This window comes from Triticum urartu, chromosome 4A (assembly GCF_056163025.1).
Source record: "Triticum urartu cultivar PI428250 chromosome 4A, HENAU_Tu73, whole genome shotgun sequence".
Classification (NCBI taxonomy): Eukaryota; Viridiplantae; Streptophyta; class Magnoliopsida; order Poales; family Poaceae; genus Triticum; species Triticum urartu.
Window position 1 is genome coordinate 583,108,466 of NC_141876.1, and position 21,424 is coordinate 583,129,889.

At 51.6% G+C, this 21,424-nt stretch overlaps 4 protein-coding genes across 6 annotated transcripts; 3 read left to right on the forward strand and 1 right to left on the reverse strand.

Moving 5' to 3' along the window:
- Nucleotides 1-922: 922 nt before the first annotated feature.
- LOC125552963 (uncharacterized) lies at nucleotides 923-5,012 on the forward strand. 3 transcript variants are annotated; one of them, XM_048716688.2, is made up of 6 exons: nucleotides 923-1,506; nucleotides 2,360-2,574; nucleotides 3,336-3,477; nucleotides 3,556-3,641; nucleotides 4,172-4,263; nucleotides 4,404-5,012. In XM_048716688.2, exons 1-6 carry the CDS (start codon nucleotides 1,108-1,110, stop codon nucleotides 4,661-4,663), a joined length of 1,194 nt encoding a protein of 397 aa, XP_048572645.1. In that variant the 5' UTR covers nucleotides 923-1,107; the 3' UTR covers nucleotides 4,664-5,012. The 3 variants fall into 3 exon arrangements, with proteins under 3 accessions (XP_048572645.1, XP_048572644.1, XP_048572643.1); XM_048716687.2 differs by having other exon boundaries at nucleotides 924-1,506; nucleotides 3,333-3,477; XM_048716686.2 differs by having other exon boundaries at nucleotides 932-1,506; nucleotides 3,291-3,477.
- Nucleotides 5,013-5,722: 710 nt separating this feature from the next.
- LOC125552962 (uncharacterized) lies at nucleotides 5,723-6,667 on the forward strand. Its single transcript, XM_048716685.2, has one exon. It carries the CDS (start codon nucleotides 6,228-6,230, stop codon nucleotides 6,474-6,476), a length of 249 nt encoding a protein of 82 aa, XP_048572642.1. The 5' UTR covers nucleotides 5,723-6,227; the 3' UTR covers nucleotides 6,477-6,667.
- Nucleotides 6,668-6,793: 126 nt separating this feature from the next.
- LOC125552960 (phosphoribosylformylglycinamidine cyclo-ligase, chloroplastic/mitochondrial) lies at nucleotides 6,794-10,173 on the reverse strand. The gene is made up of 8 exons (XM_048716684.2): nucleotides 9,778-10,173; nucleotides 9,043-9,137; nucleotides 8,851-8,952; nucleotides 8,664-8,723; nucleotides 8,207-8,379; nucleotides 7,956-8,067; nucleotides 7,717-7,875; nucleotides 6,794-7,257 (listed from the first exon to the last, which is right to left on the reverse strand). Exons 1-8 carry the CDS (start codon nucleotides 10,082-10,084, stop codon nucleotides 7,096-7,098), a joined length of 1,170 nt encoding a protein of 389 aa, XP_048572641.1. The 5' UTR covers nucleotides 10,085-10,173; the 3' UTR covers nucleotides 6,794-7,095.
- A 7,418-nt stretch (nucleotides 10,174-17,591) lies between these two features.
- On the forward strand, nucleotides 17,592-20,690 carry LOC147976825 (uncharacterized). Its single transcript, XM_087520983.1, has 6 exons — nucleotides 17,592-18,522; nucleotides 18,961-19,115; nucleotides 19,435-19,654; nucleotides 19,751-19,848; nucleotides 19,936-20,059; nucleotides 20,665-20,690. Exons 1-6 carry the CDS (start codon nucleotides 17,592-17,594, stop codon nucleotides 20,688-20,690), a joined length of 1,554 nt encoding a protein of 517 aa, XP_087377109.1.
- The last annotated feature ends 734 nt before the right edge of the window (nucleotides 20,691-21,424 follow it).

Below are 21,424 nucleotides of genomic sequence, written 5' to 3' on the forward strand. Positions count from 1 at the left end.
GTGCAACCCTATCGCACGTGAGTCGACTTAAGGTGCCTGTGGGTTCCACCATGCCACCCCTTGAAGCGGTATCATAATCCGTAGCAGTTTCAATATATGCCCTCAATAGTCATCATCCCGAGGTCGTCGCACGTCCGCGGAGGGTAAACCAACATTCTTTCTCCCCTCCCCTAAGATCTCCCTGATTTCGTGCGAAAACTAAACACTACATAAAAAATGTGACAAAGCACCTCCCCCGCCCCGCCCCCACGGGCGCAACCCTATTGCACGCGAGTCGGTTTAAGGCGCCCGTGGGTTCCACCACGTCGCCCCCACCCCGAAGCGGTATCATAACTCATAGCAACTACCATACATGCCTTAAATAGTCATCATATTGAGGCCGTCGCACGTCCGCGCGAGATGAACCGGTATTATCGCTTCCCCCCTAGGGTCTCCCCGATTTCGCCACCTTCAACCCACAGCAGATACCGCTCAACTACGCACAACCGCCACGCACCCCTCGCCCCGGCACAACCCTATTGCACGTGAGTCGGTTCAAGTCCCCCGTGGGTCCCACCGTGTCGCCCCCCGAAGCTGTATCATGACTCGCAACAGCATCAACAGATGCCTTAATAAGTAGTCAACATACCGAGGCCGCCGCACATCCGCGGGAGACGAACCGGTATTATCGCTCCCCACCCCCCATCCTAAGGTCTCTCCAATTTCGCACGAAACCATTTATTAGGGGAATGTGAAAAATGATGGTTTTCGCCCATACTGGCATGAAACTTTCTCTTTTATTGAGCTCAAAAACCCAAAACACCATACACAACATCAAAGAAAAAGTGACAAAAACACCACACAAACTCCCCAAATTCTCCTCAGCCTGCCACCGCGAGGAGGAACTGCCTGCCTGCCTGCCGCTGTACTTTGCCCTCGTCCTCCTCTCCAGTCTTCAGATCCAAACCCCCGTCTGAAAAACAAAGGCAGCGAGGGAGCGAGCGAGCGAGAGAGAGGGCTAAAAGGGCCAGCAAAACCCTAACCCTAAGCATCCCAATTCGCCCGCCCCAAATCCCCCGCCCCCGCCCCGTCGCCCCCAAACCCTACCTCCGCCTCGCCGCCGCGACCATGGCAGGCTCCTCCGGCGCCGCCGCCGCCTCCTCCCGCAGCCACCTCAAAGGCGACCGCTTTTACTACCCGCCCCACCGCCGCCAGACCCAGCAGCACCAGCAGCAGGGCCTGCAGAGCCGCCGCCCCCCGACCTCCCCCTCCCTCTCCCCGTCCCCCTCCCCCAGGCGGAAGACGGCCGCGGCGGCGGCCGTCTCCGCGTCCCTCGACGCCGACGGCCGGGCGGATTCCGACGACTCCTCCTCCACCTCCTCCAAGCCCTCGCTCGCCTCCACGGCCGCCGAGGTGAATGTCGTGTCCTCCGCGCCTCCCGCGGAGGAGGAGGAGGAGGAGGCCGGCAATCTGGACAGGTTCCTCGCCTCCACCACGCCCTCCGTGCCCGTCCGGAACACGCCCGAGGTATCCATCCTTCCATGCCTAAGCGTGCTGTTGTAGATTGGATTACATATATGTGGGGCGCAGGGTCGGGAGGGACTTAGTTTTTTAGATTCATATATATTTAGCAAGCTGCTAAAACGTGACGACTACATACATAACAAAGTGCAGATTGTTCTGGTCTAGGTTGGTTATGTTCACCGACATAGGTCTATTCAGATGGTCGACGCGTCATTTTCCAAAGGAGAGTGAAGGATTCCGGATGAATATGTCGAGGCCGCATTTCATAGTTCACTCCAGACCGAATGCATTTCGTTTGAATTTATTGGTTGTTCCAGGCCATTGAAAGTTCTTAATGGTAGTAGTTGTGGATGGTGAGCAGCAGCTGTTGTTCAATTCCAGCATGGTCCTAGTGGCAGTTCATGTGTACTTTTCTTAACCATGGCCCCCAACTGATGATTGCTAGAACGTGTTTCCTAGAAGAAATTTGTCTTGGGGGAATGCTTATTCAGCCAATATTGGTTGGTTTAGTCTATATGTAAGCACTACCTTCCTTAGTGTTAGCGAATGAAATTGACACAGTTGGTCTCTTTGGATCTTTTGATTTTCCGCTGATTGTGCTTGACGTAAGTTAGATATAGTAACCATTCAGGTACTCTGATTTGCTTGTAATCTGCATATCCATGCCATGTGTATCTGTGCCAATTGCCGTCTACAAATCATTAGTTTCTCTGAAGGCTTAAATCATGTAGTAATATTTGCACATGTTCTGTCTGCGCAAATGGATTTTGTTTTCCAGTAGCTAGACCACTTTTGGTTATTGAATCATATTGCTTCTGTTCTACGATTAAGCTATATTGGTTTTGTTCTGCTGCAGACAAGCCTGAGGATGCGGAGGAGTGGAGATGCCATGGATTCATCTCCTTACTTCTGCCTTGATGATCTCTGGGAGTCTTTCAGGGAGTGGAGTGCTTATGGGGCTGGTGTTCCCCTGGTGTTAAATGGCGGTGACTCCGTGATACAATATTATGTGCCATATCTCTCTGCTATCCAGCTGTATGCTGATCCATCTAGACCTGTTGCAAGTACCAGGTAACAACTTTATATGCGCTATGAAAGTTATAACTTCTAGGAAATTCTCTCTTTTGGAATATATAAACAGTCCATAGGTCAATCTGTCTAGCAGATTCATTTGTCTCATTTTTTTGGTATGATCTGTTTTGTTTGTGCTTGAGGATTGTTCATATATGGTAACAATTAAAATTATGAGGAATGCACTTAAGTATACTAAAATTAGTACGTATTATATAATACTTGCTCTTACCTAAAATGTTAGTGTAATAAAATCTGTCCCAGTTTATACATACGGATACTGTTTGGCAAAACTGAGGGTAGAGGAGAGATTTCCGTTTGTTTCTACTACTTTTCCAGAGATGCTTAAAGAAAAATTCTACTGCTTTGCTAAAGTCTCTGGAAAAGTAGCTTGGCAAACAGTATTCTACTACTTTCGTGGTGAAATCCTGTTTAGCTTGTGTAATTTCAGAAGTTTCTCCTTTATCAACCTGTACAGATGTTGAGCTTGACTTTGTAACTTAGTGCTTGCCATTTCTATGAGCTAGGGTTGGTGTGCAAGTTATCCTTAACTATGTTCTGTACATATAAAAGACTAATAAGAAACAAAAGTAGACGAATAAGAAAAGTCCTGAGAATAGGTATGAAACAAAGTACTGCTAGTTCAGAATGTATTTTTTGTTTGGGAGATACCTTTGATAGTGCATAACTTTTTATACTTAATTTTCTCGCTTAAGGCATCCTCTGGATGAAAGTGACGGGGAATCTACGGATTTTAGCAGTGAGAGTAGCAGTGAAACTGATGCTGCTCAAAATGGTGTCTTACAAAGTGAGGATGGCGATGCTTTTGTATCTGCAAGTTTTCCTATATTTGAGCATCTGGAGCGGGATCCTCCGTATGGAAGAGAGCCTTTAACAGACAAGGTAAATTTTGTTTCTTCCAAAACTCAAAGCATGTTACGGACTTCCAGTGTATAGAATCTTATTCTGCACACTTTCCAGGTATCAGTTCTTGCGGATAGATTTCCAGCTTTAAAGACATTCAGAAGCTGTGACTTGCTGCCATCCAGTTGGATGTCTGTTGCATGGTATGTTTCAAACACTTTTGAGCCTGTTTACTCGGTCATTTTTCCAGTGGTAAGATGTGTTATGTTCCATTTGTTGGCTGCCATGTATTATCCTCTTTTGCTGTAGATGTTCCTAAACTTCTGAGAGTTTTAATTATTTGTGATCAATTATTCCGTAATACATGCCATCCTCATTATCCTCTTATTACCTGCCATGTATTATCCTCTTATTATTATCTGCCATCCTCATTTTTATTTGAAAGCATCTGGCCATAACGTTGTACCTGTTTTTCTGTAGACAACGTATTGGTTTCATTATAATTAAGCATGATGCCATCACAGTACTGGCCAAGTTATAACATTTGCCGACTGTGCTGGCCCATGCAGAGGATGCCTACCAGTTGCCATGCCTAAACAACTAGGCATGCCTATCGTGCTGCATTTCAGCATACCGTGCTGTATTTCAGCATAAGATAGAAGAGCAACACTGCAGTGGCAGTGCTGCTATGATTCTATACGTTACTGGTTTCATCCTCATGCTTTGATTGCAGGTACCCCATATATAGAATCCCAACAGGACCGACGCTGAAGGACCTGGACGCGTGCTTCTTGACATTCCATTGCCTGGCAACACCTTCCAAGGGTAAAAACACCAGCACCCGCACCCTGTTTCTAGCGCCATACGAAATATGGAATTTATTTATTATCTTGCCTCCACTAGACGACACCAGTATTCTGGACATGCATGGAACGCTAACTGAATGCTCTGGTTTCAACTTGCAGATAGCCATCCCACCACACCAGCATGCCCCGGCTTCGAGGGAATCGGCCACTGCACCACCGCAACGGGCAGGCTTTCCCTGCCCGCCTTCGGGCTGGCGTCCTACAAGCTCCGCAGCTCCTTGTGGGCGTCCAACGGCGCCCCGGAGCAGGAGAGCGTCACGTCGCTGATGCAGGAGGCGGACAACTGGCTCCGCTGCGTACAGGTGGACCACCCGGACTTCCGGTTCTTCGTCTCGCACTTTGGCGCGACGTGGAGATGACTGCTTCTTCTGTTGTAAATGTCTTTTGTGTGACTGTTACTGTTAGTTATATGGTGATGACTGTGTGTTGCCAAGTCTGAACTCAGGTGGCTGTGCGTTGAGCACAAGTCTGTTATGGCACATAGTGCAGCAGCGCCCCTCTGCCGCGGGGGTTGTATCAGTTAAAAAAAGGCCCGCCTGTATTGTGGGCGGGCTCGACTCTTGTTGTCGTCTCCAATAAGTTCATAACTGTCTGGTGTAGGTAACTTTTTGTGGGGGAGTTACAGATATGATGGATCGGAAGTACATTGGAGACTTGTAAAACTTTTCAGGCAAATGATAGGAAAGAATAAATTATCGGATTTAGTTATGAACATACAGTAGTTTTGTTTTTGTTCCGCATACGTGGATTGCCTTGGGCCATTTTGTTTTGGTCCTGGGCACGATTGATGAAGAAAAGAAGGTGGTGATATGCTAGCCTGTTTCTTTCTTTATGTCGTAATGCTCCACTTGGCTACAGGTAATCTTCTTGATTTTGTATGACAAAATTAGCAGGGCATTGGGAAGTTCATAATTTAATAAAAAAGAAATCCGCAGGCTGTGCATGCTGTGAAACGGTGTGGTTGACTTGGCAGGGCGCCACTTGTTTTGCCTTGTGTATAAATCCCAGCTGCTGCTGGCCGGGCAACTTGCGAACTGCTCGTCCACTACGACCGAAAAATAACAATCGCGAACAAGAACAAATCGCTCTTATTCCCTAAATTTGGTTTTTTACCTCATGCCAAAAGTGCTGTAATAATCTCATGATCTATGTTGTTTATAAATTAAAAAAAAATCTATGTTGTTTATACCATTACTCGTTCATGTCAGCTGGGTATCCTCGCAACTACCTCCGTTTGGAATTACTTGTCTTGATATAGATGTATCTAGAACTATAATACATCTAGATACATCCATTTTTACGACAAGTAATTCCGAACGGAGGGAGTAAAAGAAAACTAGTGTAATCTACTATCTATCTATCCTTGTCAGTAGGCAACTAGGAGTATGATGACCGTGTAATTTTTCGTGATTTTTTTTGCGGGGTTAAAAGGATTTCATTGCTCAACCGTTGGAATATTCGTTCCTACATAGCAGAGGAACGTCTGCAGGTCCAGAGCGCAACCAAACTGTAGTTCAGCCCTTCGATTGTCCGAAAGCAGCAAGTGTGTGGCTAACAACGTTCTGATTCCTACTTACATGAGCAATACAGATATCTCTTTCACCAAAGAGCCTATTAATATTCTGAACTATCATTCTATGTGGCGATGCATTGTCTCAGCTGGCCCAAGGATTTGTTGCACGATGAAAGGAGAAGAATAATGCGCGTCCGGCCGTGACCTGCCAAGCACTACTGACGAAGTTTTCGGGCAGTGGGAGGTCGATCGATCGATCTCTCTCAATCATACCGTCCGTCCGTCATGGCCGGCCTCGTCTCTATCACACGGGCTATATATACAGCCAGGTCTCCCGCGGTGCTCCAACTGCAAGCGCGGGCGTCCCGGCACGTTGCATTTCGCGGCAGAGGCAACAGATAGGGGAGACGATGAGGGATCTGGAGGAGTTCCGGGGCTCGTCGGCGGGGCCGCCGCGGAACAATGGCGGCGGCGGCAGCGGGGGGTCGTCGGCGGTGACCACGCCGTCGTGGTGGGCGGGCGACCCGGAGGCCAAGCGCCGGCGGAGGGTGGCCGCCTACAAGGCCTACGCCGTGGAGGCCAGGGTCAAGGCGTCGCTCCGCCGCGGCCTCCGCTGGATCAAGGACCGCTGCACCGGCATCGTCCACCACCGCCGGTGACCGGCCGGGAAGAGCGATCGTTGGCATATCGTGGCGTGTGCTTTGACCGCCTCGCCATCTTGATGTTCATAATATTTCTGTTTTCTCCTCTCTTTTTTTCCTCCTCTTCCTCGTGAAAAAGTTGCCTTCGTTTCTTATTAATTTTGTTCTTATGAAAGGAAATCATTCCAATAACTCGAGTTTTTCCTCGATGACGATCATACTTTTTATGTTTGATTTGAGTCGCGTGGCGATTGTGTGACTTGAGCAATACATGGCCCTTAGATTATTACATTTCATTCTCCCAGAAAAAAAGTTCCATTTCATTCAGATGGGTGAGCAGGCCAGAAGATGTAATTTATATATGTGATTTCTCAAGAAAATTCAGCACACCAGAGGCATTCACATCAACTGTGAAGTGACGTTCAGGATAGCAACACCAGCTGTTTGCAGCGAGTGGTCACGAACCCAGAAACATTATTCCCGTTTTTTGTCAAATCTCACTGGAGTAAACTACTTTTACTCCGATACTTGTCCCCGTAAGATAGATTGCGGGGTTACAGAAAAACCTGGGCAGCTTTGCCCATCATCAGCTAAACAATTCTCAACCATTAGAAGTTTGAGATGCTTGTGTAGGCTCTCAGACGTACTGAACCCCCTCGCCCTGGATCACCTCTCCGATGCGGTAAGCCGGACTTGATTCTTCCAGGATTCTGTCCGCCGCATCCTTGCTTACTACAAGGACCATCCCGACGCCCATGTTGAACGTTCGCAGCATCTCAGCATCTTCGATTTTGCCAACCTGCGAGTGTCGGGGAAAAAAACAGGAGTTAAGGATCAGACAGATGAGCACTTTTTTTTTTGCGAAAAGACAGATGAGCACTGTGCACACAGATGCATAAAAACATCATAATGTCGGTGTTTCTCTGGGCTACACAGAATCCTATGCTTGTTCTGTTGTGTGATGTTTTACCAAGCTCCCAGATCCCCATCCAATTCAAGCTTAACATTGCAGGTCCTTTAATACACATGCCAGCACTAACCATACTTTCAGCAATGTTGGTATCGAGTATCAAACAAATTGTTACTTAGATATTTGTTTTGTTACTAACGTCCTAATACCATTGGGCTGGCTGATATTAATAAGTTCTCAAGATGGATACCAAATCATCAACCAATTATTTTGATTATAAACAAGCGACTATATTCACCGGGGCTCCAAGAATGTGCATGACAAGCTAATGGATTTGTTTGCTCTTACCTGTTGAAGCCACTCGAACACAGGCAGCACTTGCCACGACCCGGTGACAATTTTCGCCCCAAGTCCTTTAGGAAATACTCTTGGGATATTATCAGTAAAGCCACCACCAGTAATATGGGCTAGTCCTTTTACACCACCCTTGCCGATAATGTCAAGTACCTTTTTTCATTCCACACAACTGAATCAGAAATTCAGGAAATGGTCAACTGGATATGAGACATTCGTCAGAATAAGCTAACCTGCTTGACATAGATGACAGTTGGTGCCATGAGAGCTTCACCAACGGTAGTTGTTACACCATCATTTCTTGGGAGAGGATCAGTCAAGGAGAGTCCACTTTTGTCCAGTACTCTAGAAAAAAAAAACATTTTTCCGACTGTCGTTAACCAGAAGCAATAATTGTATCAAAAGGAAAGCACCAGTGACATCAGATTTGCACTCTCAATCATCTATGTGGATTTTAAACAAATGGAGCTGGATAAATGCATACCTCCTAGCAAGAGAGAACCCGTTGGAATGAACCCCACTGGAAGGAAGGCCAATCAGGACATCTCCCTCCACAATGTTTTTACCGTCAATGACCTTATCCTTCTTTACGGCACCCACAGCAAAACCACTCAGATCATATTCACCTTCCTTGTAGAAATCAGGCATTTCTGCTGTCTGTATCAACAATAGCTCACTGAGTTATGCAGTTTTTTCTAAATGCTGCTTATATTCAGAGTTGTATGGCCCATGTGGAATGCTTCAGGAGAGTAAATATCATTGCTAAGAGTAAAACAGATGGCCATGTTAAGTATTTATGCATTGCTGTGAGTCAACTTCGTCGATGTACCAAGAATAAATAATCAAATGGCAGATCATCTAGTTACTATCAGACTGATGCGCACAGATCAATAGGTACTCTCACAGTTTATAAATCTGTGCATTATTCCAGAATATCTCACCTCTCCTCCCAGCAGAATACAATCTGATTGCTGGCATCCATCCACAATCCCCTTGATGACCTATGAAAGTACAAAACAAAGTTACCATCAAAGCTAGATAGATATCATCCTCCATGGGTGGAAGACAGATAAAATGAGCAAGAGCAAGAATTACTGTGCTAAATGAGCAGCAATACTGACAGTATACCTTCTCTGCAAGGTCAACATTGAGCTTGCTCGTAGCATAGTAATCGAGGAAGAACAATGGCTTCGCACCAGAAGTTACAATGTCATTGACACTCATAGCAACCTGACACGATGGATCAGACACAGAAAATGTTCATCGACTCTCCTAGGAAATCTGACAGACGACATGTATGAAAAGCAAGTGAGAACATACCAGGTCAATCCCGATGGTATCATGAATACCGGTCTCAAACGCGAGCTTGAGCTTCGTCCCAACTCCATCAGTACCAGCCACAAGGTACTCGTCCCCTGTTCAACAAAATGGCAGAAGACCAAATTTTACTAACACGGCAACACATTTCTGTATCCAAGTAAGTAAACGAGTAATAACTAGTCAAATACACGACGCAGACCTCTTACTCTTACTAGCCTAATACTATAATACTGTTTGTGCTTGGTAGATACATATATCAATTACTGTTTAGTCAAATACTCCCTCCGTTCCTAAGTATTTGTCTTTTTAGAGATTTCAAATAGACTACCGTACGGATGTATATAGACATATTTTAGAGTGTAGATTCACTCATTTTGCTCCATATGTAGTCACCTGTTGAAATCTCTAGAAAGACAAATATTTAGGAACGGAGGGAGTACAACATAAGAAACTCACTTTCCACACCTGTCACTTTCCACAACATATATCTACCAAACAGTAGTATAGTAGTACCTCACAATCGCCCCCTCTCACTGACAGAAAAAAGGCCATCAATTACTGAATTATGTAACAAGGCATCCCCCTGTACAACCAATTTCCGATCTACGCACAATCATAGGCAACGGATTTCTTGCGTCTCCACGCTTGAATTCTGAATCGCAGTACAGAGGACCGCTAACTAGAGTAAAAGGCAGCATGGAAAAGCGAGCAAGATGAGGAAGAGTAGAGGTGCACCGTGGGGGTAGAGGCCGCCGAAGCCGCCAATCCCGGGGGCCAGCCTGCGGATGCGGCGGACGAGCTCGGTCCCGGCGTCGATGTCCACGCCGGCGCCCTTGTAGGTCATGCCTTCCTCGTCGGCCGGTCCGGAGCCGGAGCCGGAGCCGGAGCCGGAGGCAGAGCAGGACACGGCGACGCGGCGCATCCCGGCGGCGGGCGTCGCGGGGAGGCGGACCCGGCTGTGCGGCCGGGGGTGGCCGCGTAGGGGACCCGCGGGGGCGGCCGCCGGCGCGCGGACGAGGTGGAGGAGGCGGTCGGCGCCCATGGGTGGGGTGGAGCGGAGGAATGGGGGGCAAAGGTTTAGGGCTTTTGGATGCTCTCGTGCGGCGCGGATGGGATGGGTGCGCCGAATACGGTGCCTTGGGTCGCGCTTTAAATCTCTTTGCGTCCCTTTAAAATTGGAAATTGTGCTTGTTTTAAATTTGAACTCTAAAATATACTCCCTCCGTACTAAAATAGTGGTTGTGGTTTCATTTGAACTAAAACGCCAACACTTAGAACAACTCCAGCTACCCATTTCGTCCGCCCGCATCCGTTTGGGTCGGCGCGGACAAAAGTGACGGCCCAACGCGCCGACCCAAACGGACGCGCGTCCGTTTTTGTCCGCGGGCGACCCATTTCAGGCCTAATTTTGAGTCGGATTTGCGTCGGCGCGGACACGAGACGAACGTGCGCGCGCACCTACTTCTCTCCCCGGGCCAGCCGGTTGGTGGCAGCCACCAACATTCCCCTCCATTTTCCCCCAAAACGCTCCCGCCCGCGCGCGCCCACGCCCCTAACCAGTCATGGAGGACGCCATCGACCTCGACCTCGACGCCGCTGCCGGCCTCGCCTCCCTCGCCTCGTCCGGCGTCGTCGCCCCCTCGGGGAAAGGCAAGCCTCGTGCCTCGCGCAAGACCGTCGCCGCGACCAAGCCGAAGAAGGCGCTGACGCCCGAACAACGGGCAAGGGAGTCGGCCAAGAGGAAGGGCCGGAGGCACGCTGTGGACGTGAGGGATGAGGCCGCCGCCGCGCAGCAGGAGTTCACCAACGCCCGCGTCGCCGCGGCAACGAGGGAGGCGCTCTACATGATAGGGGTAAACCCTAGCCAACACAACGTCCTCCAAGCCGCCGTCGCCGGGGCCAGCACCGGCTCGTCGGCGTTTCCTCGGATGGTGCTGCCCGACTCACCCCGCGCGTCGACTTGCAACCCGGTCCCTAGCTTCCACGTCTACCCGCAGGCCTCCCGCCTCTTTAGGGAGTGCTCACCTGACGTGAGCGTGGTCGCGCCTTCCACGCCCGCGCCCGCGCCCATCGACCTCAACGCCACCCCGATGGTCGGTGGCTCATCGTCCGGCGGCACAAGAAAACGCGCGCGACAGACGCCGGCCGGCGGGCTCCCGGACGCCCGTAACCTGTTCGAGGAAATGCCATCTGCCGTCGACGAGGACTACATGCAAAACCTCATCTTCAAGGGTGGTGCGCCGAGCGCTAGCTACGATCCCGACAAGACACAAAGCCAGGACGACCGCGAGGCGTTCACGCCGGCCGCTGGCTATGATCCCGATCAGGCGGCCTTCATGCGTGATCAGGTCGGCATCGACCTGGACGGCTTCCCCCTCGACCACGAGTTCCCGTAGGACTATGGGCTAGAGGAAGAGGACGAGTGCGACATCGAAGTGGAGCCTTTGTTCGAGGACGAGCTCGCCAACCAAACTGCCGGTCCTAAGCCGAAGCGCAAGAGCAAGCGCACGAAGGCGTACACAGCTGCCGAGGACAAACTTCTTTGCGAGTGTTGGCGAGACATTGGACAAGACCCAAAGACGGGCGCCGAGCAAAAGCATTCGACCTTTTGGACTCGTGTGCACCGTGAGTTTCATGAGCGCAAGAAGTTTCCACCTTACCAATTTGTGAGCACGCGCGGGTGGGTCTCCATTTCCAGGCGGTGGAGGGTGATCCAACAAGAGTGCAACAATTTTTGCGCCACCCTTGAGAGCGTCAAGGCCCGCCCCGTGAGCGGCATCGGCATGCAAGACATGATATGATAGCAAGCAAGCCGCCCTCTTTTGTGCCATCAAGATCATCCATTTACGTCTTCATTTGCTATCACTTGCCCATATGCTTGCATGGAAACATTTTGTAGGCATTTCAAGCTTTGGAGGCATTCAAGGTTCAACACAATGGCAAGTGCTTCAACCTCTCCCATTGCTATCGGGTCATCAAGGACGAAGAGAAGTTCAAGGCACAATATGCCGCACTCAAGGCACGTGGGGGGAAGGGCACCGTGGAGGATGTTGGGGAGGGCGAGCCGGCACGGCCGCGGGGGAAGACCAACTCCAAGAAGGAGGACAAGCGAGATGCGGCCACCAACGCCTTGATCGCAAGCGTGGACGACATGATGAATAAGAAGAACTCAAGGGAGGAGTGCCGGCGTTTCAAGGCGGAGCAAATGGATGCTTTCATGGAGATCCAAAGGAGGAGGCTTGATCTTGACGCCGAGAAGCAAGCCAAGATGTTCGAGCTCGAGGCGGAGAAGCATGCTAAGATGTTAGAGATTGAGGCCGCCAACGCCAAGACAAAGGCGAAAGAAGTGGCTCTTGCAAGCATGATGACCAGGGTGGAGATCATGAAGGTGGATCTCAACGCCTTGTCGCCAAGGAAGAGGTCGTGGTTCGAGAAGATGCAGGCCAACATGCTCAAGTTCGACGACGAGTGATCTATGGCTTCGAGGGCCATCTTTTCTATTTTTCTATATGAAGACCCTTGTTGCAAAACCTCTATTGCAAATAGGACCCAACATCTCCAGCCTCTTCTATGTATTCATGCAACAAGGCTGTTGTTGCGAAAACTTGCTAAGAACGCTGATGACTGCAACGGAGAGAGCACCCCGTGGTCTCTGCAGCACCCGCATTTTTACGGCGGAGGAAGGACGCCAGCGGTCGCCGCCGATGTGGTGGCAACGTGCTTATTTGAGAAGAGGTGGGGATGAGATCCATGAAAAGAGGCACGGGATGAAGAGATAGAAGTAGGGGATGCGAGGGTCAACAGGAGAATGTGTGGCTGTTGGGATAAGGATGCAGAGGTGAGCGGTAGATGTGCCCCACATGGGACACGTGGCAAGCGGGGAAGACGACAGACACGTGTGCGTTTTCAGCCATGGTCAGCAAGGCCACCGCAGGCGGAGGCCGTGTCGTCCTCGTCACCCTCTCTCATGTCTATCTGCAACAGGCTGTTTGTTGCGGTATGCCTTTTCGAAACAAGTGCCCAGTTGCAAGAACTGGAGTGCATGGTGAGATGAGATCAAAAAGAGGTCGTGGATGAAGGTTGGATTCAACGTGTGGATAGAAAAGATAAATAAATGCGGGCATTTCGGTGGAGATAGAGATGAAGAAGAGCAGCTTTGCGTTGGCAAGACTCGTGTCAAACATAGAACATTAGCTTTTTCCTTACGATAAAGAGTTTCCCCCGCTTTTATATTCTAAAGCAAACACCCGATACATCCAGCTCGCTGGGCCCGCAACACACAAAAGTCTAAAATAAAAAAAAATAAAAAAAATAAATAAATGCCAACATCGACAGATCAACGAAGAAAGGAAGACCGGCAAGTGCTACACCCTCTGAAGAAGTACCACCACGCTCCCAGCATCCCGAAGCGCCGCGCACCAAGCAACACCTTCAAGAAGGAATGCGACGATGCCGCCGCTATTGCCCGAACAAGTTCTAGGGTTTCCCCGGTACGCGAGGGATAGTGGGGAAGAGATATACCCGATGCCCCTCAGGAAGGTCCGACGGCGCTCGCAGGCGTCATCGCATCGGTGCCGACAAACCGACAGGGAGTTCTCCCGATCCACAACCACCACCACCACTCCAGACACTTCGTAGTGCACCACCCATGCAGCGCCCACCAGCATGTGCCACCACGTTTACCGGACCACCCTCGCCGTCTCTTTGGAGCTGCCAACACGAGGCCAGGAGAGGGAAAGGAGACAACGGCCACGAGAGCGGGCACTACTCGACCGATGGGAGGGAACAACCCCCATTGCAAGAGCGGGCACTACTCGACCGATGGGAGGGAACATCCCCCTACGGCCCGGACAGTCCTTGTCACCGCGCTGCAACACGCCGACCGACGAAGTCCCCTCCGCCCGTAGACCGCCGCCGCCTCGCCACTGCCACCAGGAAGCGACGCCGCCGAGCGTCGTGCCACCGGCCTGACCCAACCCAGACGGGGCCCAAACGGGCCCAGATCTGGGCTTGGAGCGCGCCGCCAGCCAACACCGCCACCATGCCGCCCCACGACCAACGGCCGTGCCGCCGCCTCGAGGGCCACCGTGGCATGCGGCATCATCGCCGCCTTGCCACCACCGCCCGAGCAGGAGGGTCAGCGCGCGGGGAAGGACAGGTCCGCCGCCGCCAGTAGCACCACGCGGGCAAGGCCCAGCGGCGCCCGCCAGCGGCGGCGGGGGAAGGGAGGAACGAGGGGAGCGCGAAGGGGAGTCCGGTCGAGGCCACCGGTTGCCCTGCTCGGGAAGGCGACGTGGGGGTTACAGGGAAGGGAGGGGGAGGGAGGGGTGGAGGTGGGGGTGGGGGAGCGGGGGAGAGCAAGCGGCGGTCGACGACGCGCGACTGGGGAGCCGGCGGCGGCGCGGGGAAACCCTAGGGGAGCCCAAGCCGCCTGGGACCGCCGGTACCGGAGAGGTGTCTAATATCTTTGATTATGTTGATTGGGTTTGCTCAGTACTCGTGGTTTCATTTGAACTAAAACCACAAAACTTATTTCTGGGTGGGAGGAGTACTTAAAAAATGTTCTTAATGATAATTTTGGATCGTCTTCTTTTTTTATTGGAGATAAAGAGGGAACAAAAACCCTTTGCTATGAGCTAATTTTTTTCAAATAATACATTTTTATTCATTTGCACAAATATTACGCTGATATTTTTATTTTTGAAAATATTACCCAATCAGCCAGCATCAGGCCGACTGAGCCTAGTCAGCTAGCAGCGGGCCGACAGGGCCTTATCAGCCAACTGCGGGCCAACAGGTGGTCAATCGGCCACGTGCGGGCCGACTACTAGCCGGGCCACGTCGCTACGCTGGCTGTCAGCGCGGGCTGGGTCACGGGCGCCCCAGTCGGCCAGCTGCCGATCGATCGGCCAACTGCTGGCCGATAGGGAGCGGACCCCGCAGCGCTGCCTCTTTTCTCCTTCTCATTCTCCTTTCCTTTCTCCCACCGCGCGCATCTCTCAGCTCTTCTCTTTGTTCTTCCTTCATCCTCTCTCTTACACGAAATAGCTCCAATTAATACACCAAAATGACCCGGTTTTTCCGGATTTAGCACCGTGAATGGGTTCTACATAGTTAGGGGAGCCAAAAGAGACCTCGATCTACTGATGGGGTAGCTTGTGGTGGTCGTGGTGAGCATTTTGTTGGAGCATTTTTTCAGCTCATTGGTGGAGGTTGTGGCGGCGGTGGAGGTGGAGGTGGTGGTGGAGAAGCTGGGGCAGTGTGGTGGAGGTGAAGCTCCGGTAGTTCGGTGGAATTTCCGGCTCCGGTTCAGGTGATTGAAGGCCGCCGTTCGTCGTTCGCACGCACGCTTCAAGGGTATATTTCAACAAACATTTTATTTTTCGAAGTTGCGTGCAATTATTGTTATTTGCTCCAGTAGTAAACGTAAATATTTAGGTGGTCGTGGTGAGCATTTTATTTTCCGGTTCCGGTTCCGGTGAGCATTTTATTTAGATGTCAACTAATTAGTTGTGTAAAAATGTGTAGTTGCTCCGGTAATATTCCGGACTATATGTGGATGTCTAGTATTTAGTTGCTCCATTAATATTCTTTAATATATAGCTAGCTAAGGGCATCTCCAGCCGTTGGCCCCCCAGGGGGCGTCTAAAAGCGCCGCCTGGGGGTGAGCCGGCGCAAAAATGGCCCTGGGGGTGAGTCGGTCCCCAGCCGTCGGCCCCCAGGGCCGCCCCCAGGCGCATATTAAAAAACAAAAAAAAGAACGTTCGGCGAAGTTATGATAAAAACTAGTTAAATTTCGGCCAAACATGGCAAATTTCGGCGAAATTCGTCCAAACATTACATTAACCTAATCTAAAAAAAAGAAAGGGGCTGAAGTCGTCGCCGCCGTCGCCGCCATCGTCGTCGTCGGCCTTCTCCTCCTTGACGCGGGTGCCCCTGCTGGACCCCTGCCCGGCGTCGCCATGGCGAACAGGCGGCGGCGCGTCGTCGTCGTCGTCGCTGTCGCATAAGACGACGACCCCGCCTTCCTCGCGGCTGCGTCGGCGCTCCTCGAAGCGGCATAGGGCGGCGCGCTGGCGCTCCTTCTCCTTCTCCCGGCACGCCTTCTCCATCGCAATGGAGTCCTGGCGCGCCCATTCGAGGGCCGTGTCGTCGTCGTCGAACTCCGCCTTCACCGGCGCCAGCCCCGGCTCCGTCTTCACCGGCGCCAGCCCCGGCTCCGTCTTTGGCTTGACGAAGCGTGGAGGAACCGACGAGGAGGAGGCGCGCCGGCCGCCCTCGTTGATGACGATGCCAGCGCTGCGAGTGCGCTGGCCGAGCAGCGTCTCCGCCGCGGGCTCGGCCTTGACGCCGAGCAGCGCCGGAGAACCGGAGGAGTGTGAAGAAGAACGCGATGAGGAGGAAGAAGAGGAGGCGCCGAACCTCCTTGGCGCCCATGGCCCGAGACGCCGGGGGGTACGCCAACGGCGGGTCGTTGCCGCCCTCGAGGTACGTGAGCACGCCCTCGAGCGTGCGGCCGGGGACGCCCCACCAGAGGTGGCGCCCCTCGCTGTTCTGCCGGCCGCCGACCACCGGCGCGCCGTTGGTGGACGCCAAGCGCTGCTGCTGGCGGCGCTCAAAATACGCCGCCCAAGCCGCGTGGTTGTCGGCGCGTACTGGGGGAGGGAGAGTTGGGCGTCGGTGAGGGACGCGCGCACGATCTCGACCTCCTCGGCGAAGTAGTTCGGCTTCGCCACGGCGTCGGGCAACGAGGGAATGGGCACTCCCCCGGCGCTGAGCCTCCACCCCGTTGGCCCGGCGCGCATGTCCGGCGACGCCGGGATGTTCGCCTGGAACAGGAGCCAGGACTCCTGTTCGCCGAGCGAATGGCGGCCGAAGCCGTTGGCCGCCGCCTTGTCTCCGGGGAAGCGTTCCGTCATGGCGACGGCGGCGCTGGGCAGGCTCGGGAGAGGTAGAGGGAGGGGCTGGGCGGCGGCGCTCGGGAGAGGCAGGGAGAGGGAGGGGCTGGACGGCGGCGAGGGGCGGGGCTGGTGTGGGCATAGGCGAGTGGAGGCCGCCGGCTTTTATAGCCGGGCCGCGCCCGTGTGTACGCGTGCGAGGAAGGGGAGGCGTCGGCGCGCCGTCCCGTGACGCGCCGCCCGTGAGGAATCAATGGCAAGGCTGACCGGCGGCAGCCTTGCCATTGATTCCCCGCGGGAACCGAGGCCGTTGGGGGAAGACGAGGCGCCGAGTCGCTGACGCGGCTGGCCCGCATCTTTTTCGCGCCAAAACAGTTCGCCCCGGCGCCCCCGGGCGCCCCCCAGTGCGCCGGGTTCGGCCTGGGTCCGCCGGCGCTGTTTTCGGCCCAAGCCAGCGAAAAACGGGCTCCTGGGGGCGCGACTAGGCCGTTTTTCGGCGCCGGCGCGAAAAAATCGCCTGGGGAGGCCTTCCTGGGGGCGCGGCTGAAGATGCCCTAATATATAGACATGTCTAATATTTGTTAGTGGGGGTATTTTAAGTTATTGCTTAATACTTGTATTTTGTTGTTGAAAAAAAATAGGTGGGCCAAGATGTCCGATGTAGTGAAGTTCAGATTTTACTATGGTCCTGGTACTGTCCAAACAACTAAGATGGGAGCAGATCTGGGTGAATTTACTTACATAGAGGTGGCAATGAGTGCACCTCAAACATGGTCTGTCAGTCAGTTGAAAGAATGGATTGCGGCAAGTTTAGGTCTTGATACTGAAACGCACACCGTCGGTGTTCATGCATTGTGGACACGGTCAAGTTCAATAATTTACTTTTATTTGAGGCCAATAGAGCGAGACTCCGATTGGGTGCGGTGGTTACAAGGTTGTGAACGAAGGGGATGCAATCCTATTGCTTTAGTGCTTCCCGTCGTGAAGGAGGTCACTGCACATGAAGGCGAGGGTGGCTACGATCCTGGTCATAGCAGTGTAGGGAGGCAGTTATCTATGTCAAATGCTGGAGATGATGGTTACGAACAAGGACAGAGCAGTCAGGTAGAAGGAGGAAATGCTTATGGTTATGAACCAGGGCAGAGTAGTCACGTAGGAGGAAATGCCGATGGTGATTACAATGGCGAGGTGGATGCTGACGAGGTAGATGGGCACATGCAGGACCAGATGGAAGAAGAAGACACCGATGTTGAAAGGGGTCATGCCGATGATTCTGACGAGTCAGATGAAGAAGAAAATGCAGAGGAGGTCCTGAATCCTGCATCGTGGAATCATGACTTCTCATCTGCAATGACCGTGAATGATGGACATGATTCAGCCTGGCAATATCACCAGAACAATATTGCGACGGATGCTATGTATCCGAACAAGCAAGCCCTGAAGGATGCAATAATTAATTGGGCAATGTCCACGCAAAGGGTTTTCACAGCTCAGGTGTCCAGTCAGAAATTCCTGACAATGGTATGCAAGAACGCAGATTGTCCCGCCAGGGTGCACGGCTTTCTCCCTAAGTATGGCACAGGTTGGGTGATAAGTGACTTAGTTAATCACAATTGTCTTATTCCCTGCATCCCTCAGGATCATGCCAACCTTTCATCGATGCTTATTGCTCGGTTTTTTTACGATGAGATAGTGTAGGGCAAAGGTATGGAAGTGAAGGCAGTCCAGACAAAAGTATTTGCCAGGTTCAAGTATAGAATTTCTTATGGCAAGGCTTGGAGGGCTAAGCATGCGGCGCTTGAGAGGAGATTCGGTTCTTATTTTGATGCATATGAATCTGTCCAGCTCCTCTACACCCTACAATAGCGGAATCCAGGCACATATATCGATATCCAAGACATGTTCATGCCAGAGTTCCCAACTGTGAGGGTGTTGCATCGTCTCTTCTATTTCGGTGTATGCATCGAAGCTTTCAGGCATTGCTAGCCGGTGATATGTGTTGACGGTACTTTTCTCATAGGCAAGTACAAGGGTCAGATCCTGACAGCCATAGGTCAAGACGGCCAAAATCAAGTCGTCCCACTCGCATTTGCTTTTGTGGAGAGTGAGAACATTGAAAGTTGGACATGGTTCTTCAGGCAGTTGAAAATATCAGTTGTGAAGGAGAAGCCCAATGTGTGCATCCTTCATGACATGCATGCAGGTATACTCAGTGCGATAAGGACACTGACAAACCCAGGCCCTGAGGAACAAGTTCCATGGCAGGACTTGCAGAGCCCTTGGTGTATGCACCATCTGAGCGAGGTCTTACACAACGTTTTCATGGTGTTTTTCCGGATGCTCCGGATCCCGTATGGGAGCATCATGGACCTAAGTATGAGTGGTTGCTCAATTTCCAGGTTATTTCCCCTAGCTTTTATCTTCAAGTTATCATGCATATGGTTTTACAGAAAATACCTGCAGCTAACTAAAACTTTCTCTTTGCTTAATGCAGATCCAGAAGTTCCAGGCGCCATTGAGTGCGGAACAGATCACTCGGAGCCTGGAGGCCTACTTAATGTGGCTTTTCGGCAAGGTGATGTTCACAGAGAACCATGTCACCACTATTAGCGCGCACTACATCCCTATGGCACTCGAGATAGCGAGCGCTCAGACGGCGGATCAGATCAGACAGAGGAGTTGGCGTTCGGCGGTCTTAGCGGCTACATACCGAGGTATGTGCAACGGTTGCCAGCTTACATCGAAAAAGCCAGCCCTTCTTGGATGCCCTCTATTCCTACAGCTGTGGTCGTGGGAGAGGTTCTCTATAGGGCGACCAGATGTACGTGTTGATCAGCCTATAGCCGCCATGTTTGATGCTGACGGCATCGACAAGCCTACTTTTGGTCTGTGTTGGACACGTCGTGAGGTATGTATCGTGTTATAGTTTAATGCAACTTTTGTGTGCACCAGAGATAGTTCAATGCTAGCAGCTACTAACATTTGTTTTTTGCAGAGACGCTTTGCTAGTGATCGGACCAGGAAGGCATACACGGCATTGAACGAGCAGTTCGATACGTACACTGGGGTCATCTGGCAGCCCTACACGGAAGCAGCCATAAATGCGAGATACCCTGGTGGTATGTCTGTGCTATGCACAAGGGACCGAGATTACTGGATGACGAAACCGAAGATCATATTCGATGTCTTCGTCGAGGAGATGGCACAACAGAGGGTTATTAGGCAATTTGGTCTTCTGCAGTTGGAGCTACCACCCCTACAGAGAACCCGGTGCCAGCACACATCCATGGGCATTAACCAGTTTTTCAATGTTGCATCATCTTTCATATTACTCAATTCGAAGCATTATGGAATTGTTGACCACACACCACAATTTTAGGACGACAAGGAAGGGCATGACTAGGACAACTGCTGACTGACTAGTTAGACTAGAGCCGTATGTTATAGAATTAATGGGAGACAACAAACACACATCTATGGCACGAGAATCACAATTTTGATCTTGATGAACTCAATCTCTATTTGCGGCGCTACATGACCGGAACACGGTTACGCATCGTTGAGCACTCTCACCCAGAGGAGATACATGATCCTACTCCGTCGGATATGTACCCGAGCTATGATACTTCGAGCTCTAGGCAGTACGCGGTAAGATATATTTTCTGTAAGTAATGTTGTCACATACTTTGACGTGCATGCTTAATAATCGTCATGAAATTTGCAGGCTACCTTAACACACGGACTCTATGACGACGTGACCACCTTTGGACGATCATTTTCATTTGGGCCTCTTCTTCACCACCATCCTGTGCTACAGCCCTTCCTGGAACAAATGTAGAACAAAATACAGGCTGTCTACGAGGCTATCACGTGCAGCGACATCAACCACGTCCACGTCTAGCACATCAGTTGGCAATGAGGCCACCCCGTCCTGACCAACCTGGCAGTTCAACGTGGCAGCACCCGCAGCACTATGGTCCCACGTCGAGCTTCGTGTTTTCTCCACAGCCACAGCAGCACGGTCCCTCGTCGAGCTTCGTGTTTTCTCCACAGCCACAATAGCACGGTCCCTCGTCCAACTTCGTGTTTGAGCCAGAGCAGCCGTCACAGCCAGCAGGTATGTGTCTTCATATTTATTGTTTTCAATATTAATTGACACGACCTCATTCTTCATGACGAAACGTTCCATCGTGTAGGAGCCTACGGATATCAGGTGTCTATGTCGGCATCACATGATACGTGGGGGAGTGATCAACATCCCGAGGAGAACATACAGGCTCAAATGTCGCAGCACACCCAGTGGATGAACATGTTTTCGACTCCTCCACGAGGCCCCACATAGGATACATAGCATGGCCAGGGAGAGTCTGAGATTCCTCCTCGTCACATTAGGGCACCCGACAGGTGGGGATGGTCGCCGCTTCTAGATCCGCCTCCCCGCCAGGCCAGACTGAAAGATCGTGGATGTCGCCTAGAGGGGGGGG

Coding starts and splice junctions, on each gene's coding strand:
- LOC125552963 (XM_048716686.2), top strand. CDS start 1,108: ATGGCAGGCTCCTCCGGCGCCGCCGCCGCCTCCTCCCGCAGCCACCTC. Junction 1,507..2,359: donor CCGTCCGGAACACGCCCGAG/GTATCCATCCTT, acceptor GTTCTGCTGCAG/ACAAGCCTGAGGATGCGGAG. Junction 3,478..3,555: donor GAGAGCCTTTAACAGACAAG/GTAAATTTTGTT, acceptor CACACTTTCCAG/GTATCAGTTCTTGCGGATAG.
- LOC147976825 (XM_087520983.1), top strand. CDS start 17,592: ATGTCCGATGTAGTGAAGTTCAGATTTTACTATGGTCCTGGTACTGTC. Junction 19,116..19,434: donor TTGTGAAGGAGAAGCCCAAT/GTGTGCATCCTT, acceptor TGCTTAATGCAG/ATCCAGAAGTTCCAGGCGCC. Junction 19,655..19,750: donor CTTAGCGGCTACATACCGAG/GTATGTGCAACG, acceptor GGTTCTCTATAG/GGCGACCAGATGTACGTGTT.
- LOC125552962 (XM_048716685.2), top strand. CDS start 6,228: ATGAGGGATCTGGAGGAGTTCCGGGGCTCGTCGGCGGGGCCGCCGCGG.
- LOC125552960 (XM_048716684.2), bottom strand. CDS start 10,084: ATGGGCGCCGACCGCCTCCTCCACCTCGTCCGCGCGCCGGCGGCCGCC. Junction 9,138..9,777: donor CGGCGGCCTCTACCCCCACG/GTGCACCTCTAC, acceptor TTTGTTGAACAG/GGGACGAGTACCTTGTGGCT. Junction 8,724..8,850: donor ATGTTGACCTTGCAGAGAAG/GTATACTGTCAG, acceptor GTACTTTCATAG/GTCATCAAGGGGATTGTGGA.